This window comes from Candoia aspera, chromosome 2 (genome assembly GCF_035149785.1).
Source record: "Candoia aspera isolate rCanAsp1 chromosome 2, rCanAsp1.hap2, whole genome shotgun sequence".
In the NCBI taxonomy this organism is placed as follows: domain Eukaryota; kingdom Metazoa; phylum Chordata; class Lepidosauria; order Squamata; family Boidae; genus Candoia; species Candoia aspera.
In genome coordinates this window covers 84,879,413-84,898,033 of record NC_086154.1, presented here as the reverse complement: position 1 = coordinate 84,898,033, position 18,621 = coordinate 84,879,413, and the positions used below count along the sequence as shown (strand labels likewise).

Below are 18,621 nucleotides of genomic sequence, written 5' to 3'. Positions count from 1 at the left end.
AGCTGGGTGACCTTGGGCCAATCACTTCCTCTCAGCCCTAGGAAGCAGGCAATGGCAAATGATTTCTTGCCAAGAAAGCTGCAAGGACTAGTCCAGCAGTTGCCAGGAGTCAACACTGACTTGAAGGCACACCCCCCCACACAGAAAAGTTGAAATGAGCATTGTCAGGATAACTCCCAACAATAAATGACTCAGTAAAAACATATATATCATAAAGTTCCATGCTTGACTGTATAGGCAGCATGCTTAAGTTGTCTTCATTTGTGGAATTCCATACTTTTTAAGTTTATATTAATACATTTTCTAATACTTCTAAACAGGCTGATGTTGAATTCACGGCATCCCAGCTGCATGTTGCAGCACACCCAGAATCCAATAAGATGTGTAAATATGTTTTTCTTGGCAAAGCCTTCTACATTCAATCTGAAATGTTTTTAGGATACATGGATTGTGTTAGGAAAGGAAACTAAAGATTCGAGTTCATACTTCAAGAGAGAAAATCATAGTCTTCGTATGCAGCTGCATGAGCCATAAACTATTTAAACTTTTTAATACCCCACATTCTTTGGAGCCTTGAATAATGTGTGTTTTTAGGACAGTGTCCTTTCAGGATACTCTTCGTTTGTTTTTCCCTTTTCCTGTGTAACACTACCTTTCTGCTAAATACTTGGACAGTCAGAAGGCAATTTCCATTGAAGTCAGGCTGACTAGTGCATGATGTAATGTTCCAGAGATAGCTCACTTGATGAAGTGCTGAAAGTTCTAGCGGTACAGACCAATTGTGTCATGGAAAGCCAAAGTGGCCAACAGGCTCACAGGATGGATAGAAAAACCCTTATAATCAGAACAGATACAGACATCCAGGTGCAAATATTTCCCCAGTCTCTGACAGAACAATAGTTAAGATACATAATTTATTAGTGCAGAGTAGTTTTAATCCAGCTTTCTCCAGGCTGGCAATTATAGCAGCTGGAGTTCAACTCTTTGGTGTTCATCATCATGGCAAAGGCTGTTTTACAAAGAATGACTTGTCACTGGTCAGATTGAAATGTGTGCCCCGTGGAGAAGTATTAATCTCGTAAGAGATGTCAGAAAGAAAAGCAATCATTGATAGCTTCCGTTACATTAAAAAATGGTCCAGGCTGTATCCTATCTGCTGAACCTCGTGTAATAAGCAGATTCTTCTAACTTTTATTGATTATTCTGGTAAATATTTTTAATCAGGTGATTCCTATAAATTATATATATTGAGTGCATAGTTGAATAATTAATCAGATGTTCATTTCAATTTATAGAAAATTTAAAATTATTTCAAAGGGGTATTTGCTTCATATTAATATTGAACATAAAGTTGTATTTAGTTGCTGTATATGAAAAATGAAGATAGGTAATTTCCCATGTCCCGTGACTCACTTGGTTTGACTTTGCATAGAGCTATGTGAACTTCTGGTTGGTATGATGACACACTGAATTTGTCCTAGTCTTCTCCCACGTTAAGGAGATATCTCCCCATTTTTTGACTGCTTTATGCCTTGATTGCTAATCACTTGGGTTTATCTTTCCATTTAGTAGAGGAACCGAGTTGTATTATTACTAGATTTTAAAAATCTATAGTTCAGGATCATCTGTCTGTCTGTCTGTCTGAGCTGGATCCTTGGAATAGAATGCAAAGAAGATAGTGGTTTCTCCAGATTTTCTTCCACCAGTGGTTAGAATCACACATTATTCAGGAAAACTCATCTTGCAGCAAAACAAAAAAGTTTTCAATGCATCTTATCCAGAAGTCCCTGTCGTTTGACAGTTTCTTGTTTCTTTAAAGTATCTTTTAATCTCTGGGTTGGGGGGGAGATTGTTTTTAGTTCAAGTTTTTTTTTATTTTTATTCAACATTTTTTCTCATTTTGATACTTTATGCCTTCATAGTTTTCTTTTTTAAAAACTCAGTTAATATGAACATATTTTTTCTCCTTTATTACAGGAGTATTGTTTTTTTATGCATTTTTCCATTTATGTTTAGTTATTTCATGGAATATAAAAATCCTTAGATATTTTCAAAGAGAAGACCTATTAAATTGAGCGATTTAAAATCTCAAGTTGCTTCTTTTGAGACCTTTTAATCTAAAAGATGTATTGGTCAAGAATATATTACTGGAACTTCAGAATCTGCTAGGAAGCCTGATCAATAAATCTTCAAAATTTGTAATCAAATAAATAATCCGGAAGGGTATTTTAAATATTTAAAAAATTAATTACTACAGATCTATTAAGAATCATCTATATGTTTTACATGTAGTATTTTGAATATTGTTTTATTTTAGCTGGGGGTTAAATAATTGTGGCTGGAGATTTTAATGTAATTTTAAATCCTTTTCTAGATTGTAATACCGTTCCAGCTAAATTTAATTCCCATACATGGAAAGTATTACAAGCTTCTATGTTTCAGTTTAATCTGGCGGGTATATGGTGATTTTAACAAAAGTATACTTTTTTCCATTACACATCAGTCTTATTCCTGATTTATTTTTTAGTATCTCGATCTATACCAGAAAGATAAAGTAATATAGACCCTGTTGGAACATTCAGACATGCTCCAGTAATATTATCAATTACTCTGATAATAAGCCTTCCTATTTTATCAAGGAATTTTCAAAGCTATATAAAGCTTTCACATCAGCTGAACTGAAACTGAATTTCCAATAGCACTTAATACAAAATACTTGTTAATCATATAAAGCTAGGATTATTTGGAATGCAGGAAAAGGCCTGGTAAATTATTGGCCTCTTGATTGAAACAGCAATGATGAAGTAATATTATTCCTACTATTAAAAATGCTTAGAGTAAGTTATATGATGACTCTGATCTTAACTGTATTTATCTATTTAACAAATTTATATAGCTGCCCATCTACCCAAGGAATTCTGTACTACTCTATACTGACTATACAGTTAACTGATTTCCTTTTAGACTCATTTCTTAAACAATACAGCTCTTAGCACATGACCAAGCTGTTTTGGTCATGTGCAAAGAGCTGTAGAGAACAGTACAGCATCCTTATGTAATATAATAGAAAAGTAGCTATTATTAAATCTATAAAAATAGGAAGAGCTCCTAGTCCTGATGGCTGTTCTATCAGTTGGTATAAGGCATATGTTGGTTGGTTGGTTGGTTTATTTATTTATGGGCTGTTATTTTGCTGGAGGTTTACAATGATGTTCTTTTGAATAAAGACAGAGATCCTGGCATGTAAAGTACAGATTATACAAATTTTCCATCCTCATTTGTAGGCAATCCCATTTCATACAAGAGTAACAAGCCTCAGATGGTATTAGATTATTAATTGATATTTTAGGTATGTATTCAGAAACGATACTTTCACTGGAGCAGGAAAAGACCTTTGATATTGTACAATAGAAAATTTTGGAGCAAGTTCTGGCCAAATACCGGTTTCCTTTTTTCTTATTAATTGAACTAAAATCTGGTTCTTTAATCCTTCAGCCAAGATTATCACACATGGAATTACAGGTATTTTTTCACCTATCAAGATGTCTTCTGGAACTTGTAAGGATGTCCTATATCTGCTATTATATTTAATTTAATGTTGGCACCACTGGCCATCCGGAAACTGTTGTTTATCCAATAATCAACAGAGTTTCTGGATGTAAAAGCAGCTGGATAAGAACACAAACGTATTATTTGAAAATGATATATTATTTCTTATGAATTAGGAATGTTTGATGCTAAATTTTATTGAAATAGTATAATAGTTTGCTAATTTATCAGATTATACAGCTAACTGGAATAAAACTCATATTTCCAATAGACTGTAGCATATTTATGCACACTTGTAAAAACTTGATGTTTGAATACCTAGTATCGTAGAATAATTATCCCAAGGAAAGTTCTTTGTGTATAGGTATATAATTAGTTATAATTTCTGAGATATGATATGATATGATACATCACCTTGATTGACCAGACTGTCGCTGGACAGAGTCCTGCTGGTTGCAACTTGCTTTCCATTCGTCTCAAATCCTGGCTTTCCTTCTCCAGGTTCGGCCAAAGTCCTTGACTGTTGGATCTTCCCATCTCCTTGGAGGTTGGCCAACAGGTCTTTTTATTTCTCTTGGATACCATTCAGCAACTGCTGTTGTCCGATGGCCATCCAACATGCGTGCAATGTGTCCTGCCCAGCTTAGCTTCCGTTTTTGATATTCGACAATGACATTTATTCCACTTCGTGTTCTAATCTGGCTGCTTGGGATGTGGTCTCGGAGAAAAACTTTCAGCATGGATCTTTCCATAGCCCTTACTACTCTTGAAAGCTCTTCCTCTTCTGCCTTTGTTAGCGACCATGTTTCACTTCCATATAGCACTGCCGATAAGGCAATCAAATTAAAAAGATTAGCACACAGTTTTCCATTGATCTTCTCATTTTGTAGGACATCCCTAATGGAGTTGTATCTAACCCATCCAGCTTGCTTTCTTCTGACCAGTTCTCTTCGATCGTTGTTCATTTTGATTAGCTGTCCCACATAGACATAGTGGTCAACCTCTTCAATAAGTTCATTCTGAAGCCTCATTTGGAATTTTGGAAGGTTCCCTGTCTGCATATATTTTGTTTTAGTGTGATTCATCTTTAGACCCACCTTTCTGCTTTCAGTGTCAAGTTCTCAAAGCATTTTTTGCAGCTTTCGAGCATCCTTTGCGAATAGTACAATATCGTCCGCAAATCTGAGACGGTTTATCTTCTCTCCATTTATATCAATTCCGTCTTCCAATTTCATTTTGCGCATGATATTTTCCAAACAAACATTGAAAAGTTTAGGTGAGATCATATCACCTTGCTTTATACCTTTCTTCACTGGTATTCATATTTCAGTTTCAAAGAGTAATATTTGTGAAGCAGTTGGTGTTTGCTTCTTTGAGCAGTGCAATGTACAGTAGTTGGAGTTGATTCCTTGTTCACTGATCACTTGCATCACTGCATTGACTTCAACACTGTCAAATGCTTTTTTATACTCCACAAATGCAATCACAAGTGGAAATTTATATTCTCTTGACTGTTCGATGAGCTGAGTAAGAGTGAATATATGATCAGTAGTACTGTACTTGCTTCTAAAGCTGGCCTGCTCTCATGGGTGTTGCTTGTCTGAAGTTCTTGTAAGACGGTGTGTAATCACTTTCGTGAATAGCTTATAGACAGTCAATAATAAGCAAATCAGCCTATAATCTTTCAGATCTTTGCGATCTCCCTTCTTGTACAGTAGGATATGATATGATAAATATGGTATACGATATGATAGGATATGATATAATATATATGATATGATATATGATACGATATGATATGATAAATTAAAATGCAGTTGATTCAGTTATATATCCAGTATAAAAGGCCACAAGGCATATTTGGAAGTTGTTGCAACAGAACTTTAGTTTTTATCCTTAATGCATGTGATAAACTTATTCTCTGAGATACTCCAATTTGATAATTGCAGGAAAAAAATTGGAATTCGTAGTCTAATATTTTTATAACTATTTTTATAAACAATTAAAAAGTACTGTTAAAGTGAATATTAATTATTTTCAAGGACTTAGAAATAAAGGGTTGGAATATCCCTTTTCAAATTTAGTGGGAACCTTGGAATGTTTCAGAAAGGGTTCATTATGCTGGCAGTATGAAGTGATGGTCAGGACACTTGTGCATATAATGTGGCCTTGTCCATTATTGTCCCTTTTTGGTTTAATATATGTAAGTTGGTTTTGGATCCATACATTTACTTTGGATTTTGGGAAGAACAATGTGATTTAAAGATGTCAATGTGATTTTGAATTATGTACCAATAATTTGGAATATATCAGCTAATGAAGAACTATGGATTTACTGAGATTACTGTTCTGCAATGGAAAGACAGCACCACTTCAGATTTACAGTCTTGAATTGATATGAATTAACTCTCTATTAACTGGCTTTTTATTGATGTAGTAGACAGATCAATTAATATTCCATTTGGTCAAGGTTTAAATTTTAATGATGAATTAATTTTACCTCTTGTTTGCTGCTTTTAAAATTATCATTCTAGCTGCATAATATCTCTCTATTGTTCATACAGTTTTCCATATATAAACATATGTCCATCACATATTCCCTGAAGGGTAAGCAGCATTATGCAAAGTACAGGGGGGGAAAAGTAATGAGCAAAAGAAATTAAAAGGCAGAAGATAAGAGGAAAGGAAGCCCTGAAACTACCAACACCATTAGCCATACCTCTCTGTATCTTTCCATCCTTGTTTCCCCCATATCCATATGCCAAGATACATAAATTCATTTGCTTGCTTGAATTGTTCATAATTTATGTATAACTTGCAGTTCATTTTCAGTGATACTGTAATGTTTAGGTTCATCCTCGTTATGTCATACAGTCAGTCTAAAATTCACTGCAATTAATTTTGGTTCTCAGACAACATGACCTTTTCTGTGGAAGGACACACACATTTATATCTTCAAGCAACACTTTGTTAAGAGAAACATTTCTGATACATTTATCCATAGAGTCTTTAAACAACCACAGGGAAGTCACATATTCTTACCTTACTTCTTGACCAGCGTGGAGCCATTTACTGAGCATTCAATTTATTCTCACCCATGCTTTACTTCCATCATGTACTGCTCTGTTGCATTCAACAACCAACCTTAAACTCCATAGTAAAGGTAAAGGTTTCCCTTGACGTAAAGTCCAGTCATGTCCGACTCTAGGGGGCGGTGCTCATCTCCGTTTCTAAGCCTTAGAGCCGGCGTTGTCCCTAGGGACACTTCCGGGTCATGTGGCCAGCATGACTCACGGAACGCCGTTACCTTCCCGCCGAAGCAGTACCTATTGATCTACTCACATTTGCATGTTTTCGAACTGCTAGGTGAGCAGGAGCTGGGATTAACAACGGGAGCTCACCCCACCGCGCGGTCTCGAACTGCCGACCCTCCGATCGACAGCTCAGCGGTTTAACCCGCAGCGCCACCGCGTCCCCTTAAACTCCATATTTACACAAATTGTTCTATAATTCAGGCCCATTCACTTTATTGCACAGTTTCTCTAAACACAGTAAGCTTTCTCACATTCATAAATGTTCCATTGCTTTCCCAGATTTAAATAGCTGGCAGTCCTAGGGGCCATATTTTCTCTATCCAGCAAACTCATTAAATGATGCTGTAGAACATTCAAGATTCATATAGCTAATTATGTAAAAAAAATAAAGTATCACATACTTGGAGTTGTTGGCTTTCACCTTGAAAGTCAAAATCCTGCTGCTGTGTATAATATGTATCGTGTTTCTATTACAAAATTCATGAATAGTTGTAAACCAAGGTTGTGCTGGATTTATGGAGAGAACAAACCGCTTAGTACATATTGATTCTGTGCTGGACAAATTTTGGACATGTTTTTATCATGTCTGCTTTATATATAAATTGTACATTATGGGCAATTTGGGGGGTCTTTTTTTTTTCATGTTCTTCCAAACCCTCTTTTGAAAAGCAAAACGTTATGCAGAGAACTAGAATTCAATTATGTCCTATGAGATTATCCATCCTATTTGAATATGTGTAAATTCATTACCCTCTTCTGTTTCAGTTGGAGGCTGAAGCGGTCTTCCGTGCCATCACCATTGCCAGCCAGACCAACTGCCCCTTGTATGTGACTAAAGTGATGAGCAAGAGTGCTGCTGATCTGATTTCACAAGCCCGAAAAAAGGGTGAGCTGCTACACCCTTGTATCTTCAACTCTACCCCATTTTCTGGCTTAGAACCTTATAGCCCAAAATGCACCCTCAGAACCAGTGCACACTGCCCATTCTACAAAAAGCATTTAACAGAACAGAAGCACAGGTAAAGCCAAAAAGAACATTTTTGAAATCGTTCAAGAGTTGCAAAGACTGGCCTTAACAAAAACTTTTCACCATCTTGGAAGCTGCCAAGGAGTAAGGTTGGTGAGAACTGTAATGACTGAATTTGGAGGAGTAACTTATAAAGAAGGTGGGTTAGAAAGAATACAATAAGTGTAACTTGGTAAGTCTTAGTACCAGTTACTAAACACATGTTTATTTGTGAGTTTCCCAGATGTATCTAGTTATATGACACAGAATGTTGAACTTAGCAGGTCTCATGTTTTTACTACTAACAGTATTCCTTTTCACTTTAAAGCAGTCTGAAACCCAGTCTCTTTAAAAGCTAAGATTCATCTGATTTGGGTGTAGAAGCAAACTGGAAGACATAACAATTTTTAAGTGCAGGTGTTTTGTGTTTTGCTTTGAAATCTGGTTGTCATGGTTTTGATCAACAGAACCAAAGTAGGCATTAGGAATAAGTGACTGCTGCCTTAAAAACAGATACGTATCTGGTTTCTTGCTCCTTCTCTGTAATGCATGTTCTTTGTCTTTTTTTCCCCCCACCCATGATGATCACCAGGCAATGTAGTGTTTGGTGAGCCAATCACAGCCAGTCTTGGAACAGATGGAACACATTACTGGAGTAAGAACTGGGCAAAGGCTGCTGCATTTGTCACCTCCCCACCTCTGAGTCCAGATTCAACAACCCCAGATTACATCAACTCCTTATTGGCCAGGTTGGTGATGGCAAGAAAGAGAAAGCCCTCCTTTCGCTACCATTGCTAAAAATTTTGAAGGCAAAATGTATTGCTGCCTAGAACTAGGCAACAGCAGACATAGTTATGTATGGAAGTAACTGATTACAAAGCTTGGGCTGTATAGTTACATGCAAAATGGTAATATAATACAATTTCAGATTGAGAACAATGGTGAACCCCACAATGATCCATTAATGAGAAAAAATTATTTTGGATTCTGTCTTCAAGAACTGATGGTGATTTTCCCTTCACAACAACCCCATTAACAATGATCATGTGATGTAGGTTATGCTGAGATATAGTGACTGACCCAAAGTCATCTAGTGAGGCTCCCTCATTGAAGATGAATTTAAACCTGTGTCCCGTCCCAGTCCCAGTCCCGCTCCCTACACCACTGAAAAGCAAGAGAAATGGACCAGTTAAAACAGAGTAATACTTAATTGAAATGCATACTGGCACAGGATTAAATGGGCAACTAGAAATGTGTTATGTGCTAAACTGAGCTAAAACTGACTGGCATAGCAGAAGTAGCCATTCTGATAGCAAGAGTTGCACACGGAACCTTGGCCATGGTTACTTGGGAACTGTGGGATGTTTTATGTATTCCTGTGTCTGAATTCTGCTCGTGGCTTCCCTGATAAATTTTATTTAGATCATGCATGTGAAGTAAGCTACATCTGCTTTTCATAAGTACTGTGTTCTTCACTGTCTTGATAAAGCTCTTGGGAGGTTTGTATGACAGGAATGTTTGCTTCTGTTTATGTTTAGTAAAATAGATCTAATTGACACAGATTTCTCTGTGCAGGAAAACAAGCATAGGACACCAAATTATTAAGAGAAGATTGAGATTATTGTTGGTTAAAATTTTGGTTCAGAGACCCAGACTTAGTTATGAGGCTCATCCCTTTGATTCTGAAAAATCAGACACGCAGTCCATCTGGAATCCAAAGATTTTCTATACTTTCCTGTTGTTTAGACAAGGCTTTAAGGATATTTTTCCTTTCTTAATTACAGTACATCCTTTCAATTCTTGAATCCTTGGCAGCTAACAGATGTCAGGAAACAGGAAGTTTCCATAAAAATCTGTGCACAACCCTTTAAGCCATTACTATTAATTTTTGCTGCCCCCTGCTGTCAATAATAATAATAAGCAAAAGTGAATTATTATTACTTGGTTTTTAAAGAAATACATGGATTTTTTAAACAGAGTTAAATGACTGTTACACTAAACTCTTGCTTCTCTGCTGTGGTCTCTGTGATCCACATATATGGAATTGTGTGGCTATGCAGAATTTAATAGTTTGGTTAGAACCTCACTCTCCTTGTGTTTCATATGTACCCTCCCACAAATCACTTCAGTTTTTCTTGTATCTCCACAGTGGTAGTATGTTCATTACAGCTTCTCCAAAATACTTATTTCTTTGTCTCCTCCCCCCCCCCATTCTTATTTTCCTTCACATATTTTCAACTTGGAAGTTGAATGTTTGCAAATGATCTTGGCTGTTCTGTTTTGAAGGTTCCCTTTTCCAAATGTCAGTGCTGTGAGGGCAACCTTCCATGCTCTGATGGACACAGTTTATGCCTCAGGGAGGAAGAGCATGCTGTGGATATTTCAGAGAGATTAGTAGCAGTTCTTTAGCTTTCTCCATGTATTTGTGGCTTGCTTTTGTTATATCTTTGCCACCATCACAGAGGATGTTTCCGTTATTTCAAAAGCTACCATACTGAATTCTGTAGTTCACTGTCTCCACTGAATCATCTGTTGCTTCCACTGCATTCCCAACAGTGCAACAGGAGGGACATGAAAGGCATTTGAACTGGCTTCCCATAACAAGCTTTCCATTGAGTTCTGTTCAAGTACTTCCCTATTCCCAAGAAAAATGAACGCATTTGATACATTTGAACTTGTGTTACTTGAGTTCTTCCCGGACCTCTCTCTGTCTGGGATGGTCACATTTGCTATAGTTGGCCAACTCTGCTTAAAGGCCTGTGGTTTGCAGAATGCTAATTGTCACATTTTTATCATATCATATACCACTTCCAATACCTCTACTTTATTGTGGAGAGTTTTGTTTATATGTTTGCCTTTTGCTCTTCAGCTCAACAATGGTTTCTGCAAGTCTATGGCTTTTTGCCTTAAGGGATATGCAAAATGTTTTGTGCACAAACTATTCTGTGTACAGAAGAGCTGGTTTGGGGTGTCAAAGCCCAAACCAAAAGACAGGTGTTTTTTACGTTTTGATCTATACACAAAACAAAACTGGGCTGTCTTGTTCTGGGCACAGACCTAAATGCAGCTATTTTGGGCAGGAATTGCGTGTAGGGGAGAAGCAGGGGGGAAAAGACATTACTGGCCGAGGGCAAGGCATTGGGAAGGTCAGGAGTGAAATGGTGTAATACATAGCATTGGGATATTAGCAGTGGCGGCAGTTGTTGTATCACTTAAAGGAATGATATGTCTTTAAAAAAACTTTAATTATAACTGTTCTCTGTATCTATTGTCTCTCCTACTTGTGGTTAATAAGAAATTAAGGACAAGGGCATATGTAACCTTTTGGTTTGTCTCTGGGCCAGCGGGGACCTCCAAGTCTCAGGAAGTGCACATTGTACATTCAGTACAGCACAGAAAGCGATTGGAAAAGACAACTTCACAGCAATTCCGGAGGGGACCAATGGTATTGAAGAGCGGATGTCTGTTATTTGGGACAAGGCAGTGGTAAGAAAAGGAGGTTATAGGAGGAGGGCAGTGATGTAGTTGAGCTTGTGATGATGTGACAGGGAAGTTTCTATGAGGTGTTCAGAATAAAGGTGAATTGTGGGAACTGGCTAAGACTCATTCAGCTCTGAAGAATGAAGACATAATAAAGCAAGCTACTGAATGCAATGATATCAAGTATTTGCCTGGATTTCCTTTCTTTTCCTCCTCCTTTTAAATTGAGGTATTTAATTGGTCAAGCGATAGGGTTTCTTTATACTGGAGTAGATGTGCCCAGTACAGTTTTTGGGCCTATGCCATTATACTCCCTGCCTTGATCTCCTCTCCTCAGCTATTACAGCTGGCTCCTTCCTGTGAATTCCTGTTTCTAATTATACTAAAACAATTTCTAATTGTTTGTTGGGGGGAGGTTACAAAGAGAAAGGGAAGGAGGAGCAAAAAAGGAAGATTTAATTGCGTTTTGTTTTGTTTTTCATTGTTTTGATTGCTTGGTTTTGTTACTTTAATTGTGTGCATCGCCCACATGTGTGAGACGGGCGGCTATATAAATTTAATAAATAAATGCATAATTAAATAAGAGAAGTAAGAACTGATATGTAGGGCTTTGTGTAAATAGGAGAAACATTGGATGGAAGTAACTTCAGTCCTGCCCATTACTGACATGCCTGCCTTAATCTATTTTGTATGGGTCATGCATTACAGGCTACAGGGAAAATGGATGAAAACCAGTTTGTGGCTGTGACAAGCACCAATGCTGCGAAGATCTTCAACCTGTACCCAAGGAAGGGCAGGATTGCTGTTGGGTCAGACAGTGACCTAGTCATTTGGGATCCTGATGCAGTGAAAATTGTATCTGCTAAAAGCCACCAGTCAGTAAGTCTTTTGCTACAGTAATTGTCTGAAAGGCTGGATCAGTTTATTTGTTGCCACAAGTGAATGGTGGTTCGAATTTTCAGTTCACAACTCATGGGTTAAATATTGAACAGTTGTGAACAAAATGAATATCTGCTTCACACTGTTTCTCTTTGGGAAAAAAATACTAACAATAGGAGTTTCCAGTTTAGGTAACAAATACTGTTTCAAGTCTGTAATAATCTTGCAGCTTGACCACTTTTTATGTTTTTTTACACAACTAACTTGCTTAACTCATGGGGCCAAAATACTCCTCGCCTGATAGAACAAGATCTTAAATCTTTATGTGTTCTTAGTCCTTAAAACCAAAGTCCTCCTTAGATAATGTTTTTCAAAGTCTGACATGTGATATTATTTAAATATTTCTTTAACTGCTAGTAAAGTCCATCTTCTCTTTCCTCTCCAGCCATTTAGATTTTCACCCCACCTAACTATGAAACTAAGATTGGGCACTGGTTTACAGAAGCTAGTGCTTGCTACATAATAATCATATTGACTACTGTATATTGTAGGCAGCTGAATACAACATATTTGAGGGAATGGAGCTGCGTGGAGCCCCACTGGTTGTCATATGTCAGGGAAAGATCATGTTTGAAGATGGCAACCTTCATATAACACAAGGGACAGGACGTTTCATTCCTGGCACCCCATTTTCAGATTATGTCTACAAGCGTATCAAAGCAAGGAGGAAGGTAAGGTAGACAAAGCTGGATTGTAATATGAAATTACTGCGTGAAAAAGTGTTAAGAAGGGACAAGTGGCAAAATTCAGACTATTCCAATATTTCATCATTTGATTTGAAAGCATTTGGGACATGCCTAAATTGCAGTGGGACTCCACTATAAATCCCTAATCTTTACAACTGTACTTCTAAAATTTTGCAGTTTTTATAAGAATTGCATTTATAAAGAAATTAACCAAAACTAAAAACATACCCACACAAAGAGAGGAGGGGAAGAAATTACTTACCTTCAGTTCAAAAATGCAAGACTCCCTCCCAAAAAAAAAAAGCGGCCTAACATAAGCCTGAATTTTTGCAGGTTTATAAGAGCTACCTCTCTGCTGTGTTTCATTTTCATTAAAATGGCAAACACAAATCTTGAGGGAATCAGCACTCATTTTTTAAAGAATGCTCAAACTGACTGCTTGTAAAGCAACACCTGAATCTAGTCATATGAAAAATGGTAATCTTGATCATTAGGAAAGTGGCAAATTTCAGCAAATTCAGTCAAGAAAGGAAATTTAAACCTTTTGCCTCTATTTATCTGAAATGTGGCAAATATTCCAGTTACATTGTCATCCAATTTCATCCAATTACCTCAAAAAAAAAAAAAAAAAACCCAGCTATATTTATAACCGTGAGTTATTTGTAGTGATGGTCAGCAAGAAGTGCAAAACTACAGAAACTCTCAGTGAGTATGAGGCAAAATCAAGCCATTTTCAGAATCCAGGTCAGAACCTTGTAATTCATTCGTATCTCTAACATCTCCATATGAAGAAATGTTATGCTGTGCATTGTCAGTGAGAGACACAAAGCTGAATACACCCTTGGCTTCCTCAGTGAGCTTTCCCTTTTCTTCTTGTGCTACTTTTAGGGGTAGCATGATTCCACTGTATTTAGAAGTCCAACAGCCTCTGGATTATATTAGCCCTGATTCCGTTTTACAAGTAAGGATGAAACTCATCAAGCAAGCTGTGGCAATAAGCCTGCCCCCGCTCCCCCCATCGCATCTCTGGCATCACAACAAAACAGGCATCTGAGCATACTTTTGCGTATTCGACTAGGTACACTCTGGTTTCCACATAAACCTATCCAGACATCTGGGTGTATAAGGTGGTGATAGGAGACTTCTGTGCGAAGCTGTATCCAAGCTGTTGAACATCTTCTACTGCTAGAAAGAAATCTGCTCCTAAGAGGAGGTCCAGGGTCACTCCCAATAATACAGTCATAAATATTGCTTCCTTTTATTACTTCTGACAGATGGCTGAAATGCATGCTGTGCCAAGGGGCATGTATGATGGGCCTGTGTTTGATTTGACCACCACCCCTAAAGGAGGCACCCCTGCAGGCTCTACTCGGGGTTCTCCTACTAGGCAGACACCACCTGTAAGGAATCTCCACCAGTCTGGATTTAGCTTATCAGGTAAGTAAGAGAAGGTTGCACTGATTGCATCAGAAGGCAACAAGAGAAGTTCCAGTAGTATTTGGTGTATTTCCCCTAGTTGCTCCAAAATCATCATCTCTGTGCCGGATTGGTAGGCCTCACACGGTACAGTGAAGAGAGAGGATTATATGCACGCAGCAGCTTTCTGGAGCCTATCGATAAGACTACCCACGGATCACATTCCCTGTGTTTTGCACCTACGTAACGAATGAGATTATATGTGAGAAAGCCAACTCCCAATAAGAGCAGCAGGACAGGTGACTATCATCACCTCTGATGTGTGATTCATCTCCAGTTCTGTCTACATGGTGACCATAGGTATTTCCAGAGCTGCCCGGCAAGTTTGCCTGAATGAATATTGATACTTAATAAGCTAAGGATTTTTCTTTCTGGATTATTTTCTTCAAAGGCTTTTCAGTATGGAACAGTAGTATGATGTAAACTCCTAACCTGCATATTTTTTTCCTCTCCCCGTTATGTGTGCTCTGCAGGTGCCCAGATCGATGAAGGTGTCCGCTCAGCCAGCAAGCGCATAGTAGCCCCTCCGGGGGGGCGTTCCAATATAACATCTCTAAGTTAAGCTTCCGGTCATTGGGAAAGAGAACGGAAAACCATTATTTGGGAAAACAGAGCAATGGTACCTTGATATTTAAGAAAAAAAGAGCAATGGAGAATTCAGATTTTGAAGAATCAATAAGCCTCAAGCCTTATGTTTCATATGCTACTCGCTACCTAGCTTTAAAAAAATATTGCGGGTTTCTTTTTTTTTTCCTTCTTTTTTTTTAATTCATAGCCTTAATATTTTCCCCATTTTTTTTTACATGCATGCAAATCTGACAGGTGATTAAGTTAAAAATATGTAATTGTACACAGTGAGTGCTTGTGCGATGAACTTGTGAGAAAGGGGATGGAGAAAAGTGGGAACGACACAAGCAAGCTCTTTAGCCAGGGCGCTTGAACACTCAGCCAAGGCGTTCAGAATGGGGAAGGGTGGGGGCAGAAGACGGTGGGCCGAGGTAGTGGGAGGTGGACTCGGGGGGGGGGGGCGGTAGATCTTCGTATTGTGTCCATGTTCTTCTGTTTCCACTCAGTGCTGACAAGACAGAGATGCCTCAGAACAGTCACGAGGCTGTTGGAAAACCCAACCATCTTTGTAATGGCTCTGTTGTATCACATCTTCCTGTTAGAAATTTTACTACTTCGTACATTTTATTGAATAAAAAGTTGAAAGACATTTTCTTTCTAATTGACTTGCTTTGACAAAGTAATACCGTGTCTCTTTCATTTCTGTTCCTGTGAGGCAAAGGAGGGAAAAAGGATGCAACTCTGGATTATGGGAAAACACACACAATTTTAGGATTGATATTCTCATTAGCTTACCTCATGCCCATCCCTGCTGTCTGTTTTCACATCACATCAAATTATTAGTGACCCGCCCAGGGAAGTTGTAGCGTGATCTTCCCTCAAGAGCACTTGACGGCAGCACCCTCAGTGTTTTCATCTCTCCCTCAAGCTGCAGAAGAATGAGAGCAAGCTGGTGCCCTTTTGATTCTGCAGAGCTCTCACATCAGTGGAGTTTCCACTGGACAGTTCTGAAGTTATGAGAAAATTGTTCACTGCAGAATAATTCTTACTTCCTCATTTGTATAACTGTTCATTGCTGGTCAGTTGCTGATTACCAATCTTGCAGCAATGGAATATGCACTTTTACTTGCTCTGGGAGAATTAATTTTATTTTGGAAGGTAATTGCTTTCATTGAGGTAAACAAGTACCAAACAAAGTAAAACAATTCTACTCAGTTTTCAAGTTCTTCCCATTTCTTCCTGCCATTCAGCAGAATAACACTTTTTATGTATGTATGTATGTATGTATGTATTTTTCGGGTTTCTATCACCGCCCATCTCTCCCGAAAAGGGGACTCTGAGTGGTTTGAGGGGGTGAGGTGCTTAGTTTTTGAAAAAGCTGGAAGGCATGCTATTACAAAAAAGTGGTAGATTTCCACAAACCCTTTTATGCCTGTCTACACCTGGATCCAATCCTACATATTTTCAAACACATTCCAAATTCACCTCTTCAACCTGCTAGGCAAACCTCTCTTTGAGTGCCTGTGACCTATATACAAAGGTAAGATGTCAAAAAAGTACTCTGCTGTTTCCAGTCTACTTGCCTCATTCCTGCTTTTTTGCAAGTTGATTTTATAAGCAATTACTACTACTTTCACAGCAAGAGAACAATATTCTTTCTTTTTGATCTCTACATTGTGTGATACAGGTATATTCCTCCTATGGACTGTGATGGCCCCAGTACCAGGATCTTAACTTGAGAAATTCTCCAGATTGTCCATTGGGAAGCTTAAAGAATTCATTTATTAGAATCCGATTACACAGGACAGTTGCAAAGCTCTGAATAATGTTTTGGTGCCAAGTATTCAAATTAAATCATTCCCTTTGACATAGTCTCCCCTCCCTGTCTCCCATCTTCCCCCTCCTAGTTCCTTAGACTTAATTAGAGTCCAGGTGTCTTACCAGCCTGTCCTTGGCTCCAACGGCTTGTGAAGGGATGTGATTAACAATCCTCTCTGTCTGCAAAAGCTGACATGGGTTTGCTCTTGCCTTGGCTGATGTGTGTAGCAACAGGTTCATGGCAGGCATGCAAAGCGAGCCTGATATGGACTGTTCAAGAATTATTGTGCAACAATGCAATTAAAAATGTTTAATTGACACCTCAATCTAATTAGCTGCAGGACAGTTTGAATATAGAATTAAAATTGCAGTGCTTATCACCGTAACGTTAATGCTAACAAAAATTTGCAGTTTTGTTTTTGTAGAGATGACTGTAAAAGTCCATTATCTGAAGTATTGCAGAGTCCTAAATGTATTTAATGTAAATTGTTATATTCTTAATATTGTTCAGTAGCAAGATGCATTTCTTTCAGAAAAAAATCCCATTTTTAAGATAAATTCAAGTTATTCAAATCCCTATTTTTTTCCCTTGTGCCATTTAGAAATATTTTTGTGTATTTTTCATGTTGCCACATGGTGGTGCTAAACAACAACAATAAAAGCAAACTCTTGAAATATGTAAGAAGAGGGACAACTAAGGTGAAAAGACATATTTGTATTCTTTGAAATTCAGAAAGCAAACACCCGTATTTCTCATCTCAAACAGCTGTGTGTTTGAAGGAATTTTGTGACAAAGATAAGAATAAGCTTTTCTGCTGTCTGGAGGAGGTCCTATATTTTCTGTGCCCAGCAATGAGTTTTTACTGAAAAAATGTAAAAACCTACAGAAGTTATTGGTAAATTCTTACTAAGGCAAATTGCACGAGATAAATAATGCTCATGGCTTTAGTGGAAGCTGCTATTCAAATATGTTCTGTGCATTCATTAAAATCTAATGAGACTGTAACTAATCATGCTCCACAAATTGAGAAAGAAAACCAAATGTGTAGTCTTAGTGAAATAAGGGCTATAGGGTAAATGATGTGGCTTAACATGAAAGTTAAAATAATTAAAAGGCTTCCAATAAAATGTCTTCCAAATATGGCCTTCAGCCTTTTCTCTGGCTTTTCTGTTGCTTTTCTTCTTAACGTTGACATAAGAAAATACTCAGAAGTACAGTTATTTGGGCTTACTGTCTTACTCTGTTGCATGTGCAGCCTCAACAAACCATCACAGCTGGGCCTGTTGGGTTGGTTCAATGTGATTAATTTCTTGCTGCTTCTGGCTACCCGAATAGAGGCAATACTTAAGGTAATAGATTAGTCTAGTGCTAGACAAATCTGGGAATACTTTTGCTCCCAGAAAACAAAGCCCCAATTTTTACCATCCCTCTCTGCCATATCCCTCATTATCTCAGGTGGCTTCCTCTTCATGGGTCTGGGAAGACTGAAGCAGGGCATTGGTCCAGTGGATAGGTAACTGGTGAATATTCTGTTTCATCTGTTGTCCAAGCAAAAATGTTTTGCACATTTTGTAATGCTTTCCTATCTTTATTGCCATATGTTTCGTTATAATTGAAGCCAAAAGGATTTAGAAGTCAAAATCAGAAGTATTGAACTAATGTATTGGCAGCTGTTAACAAGCCTGGGGGAGTGGTTTTTTCCTTAAATGTGCATCTGAGGCAGGAATTTGCCATTATTGTCATAGCCTGACAACTGCCAAAACCTGGAGCCCAATTGTCTGCTTA

At 37.9% G+C, this 18,621-nt stretch overlaps 1 protein-coding gene across 2 annotated transcripts in view; it reads left to right on the top strand.

The window, feature by feature from the left end:
- Positions 1-15,666, top strand: part of DPYSL3 (dihydropyrimidinase like 3) — a 61,508-nt gene extending 45,842 nt beyond the window's left edge. For both annotated transcript variants that reach the window (XM_063292377.1, XM_063292378.1), the window contains exons 8-14: positions 7,629-7,749; positions 8,462-8,618; positions 11,214-11,355; positions 12,058-12,228; positions 12,780-12,959; positions 14,249-14,411; positions 14,924-15,666. In XM_063292377.1, coding sequence (XP_063148447.1) covers positions 7,629-7,749; positions 8,462-8,618; positions 11,214-11,355; positions 12,058-12,228; positions 12,780-12,959; positions 14,249-14,411; positions 14,924-15,012 — 1,023 coding nt within the window. In that variant the 3' untranslated portion in view covers positions 15,013-15,666. The remainder of the gene's footprint in view (positions 1-7,628; positions 7,750-8,461; positions 8,619-11,213; positions 11,356-12,057; positions 12,229-12,779; positions 12,960-14,248; positions 14,412-14,923) is intronic.
- Positions 15,667-18,621: the final 2,955 nt, after the last annotated feature.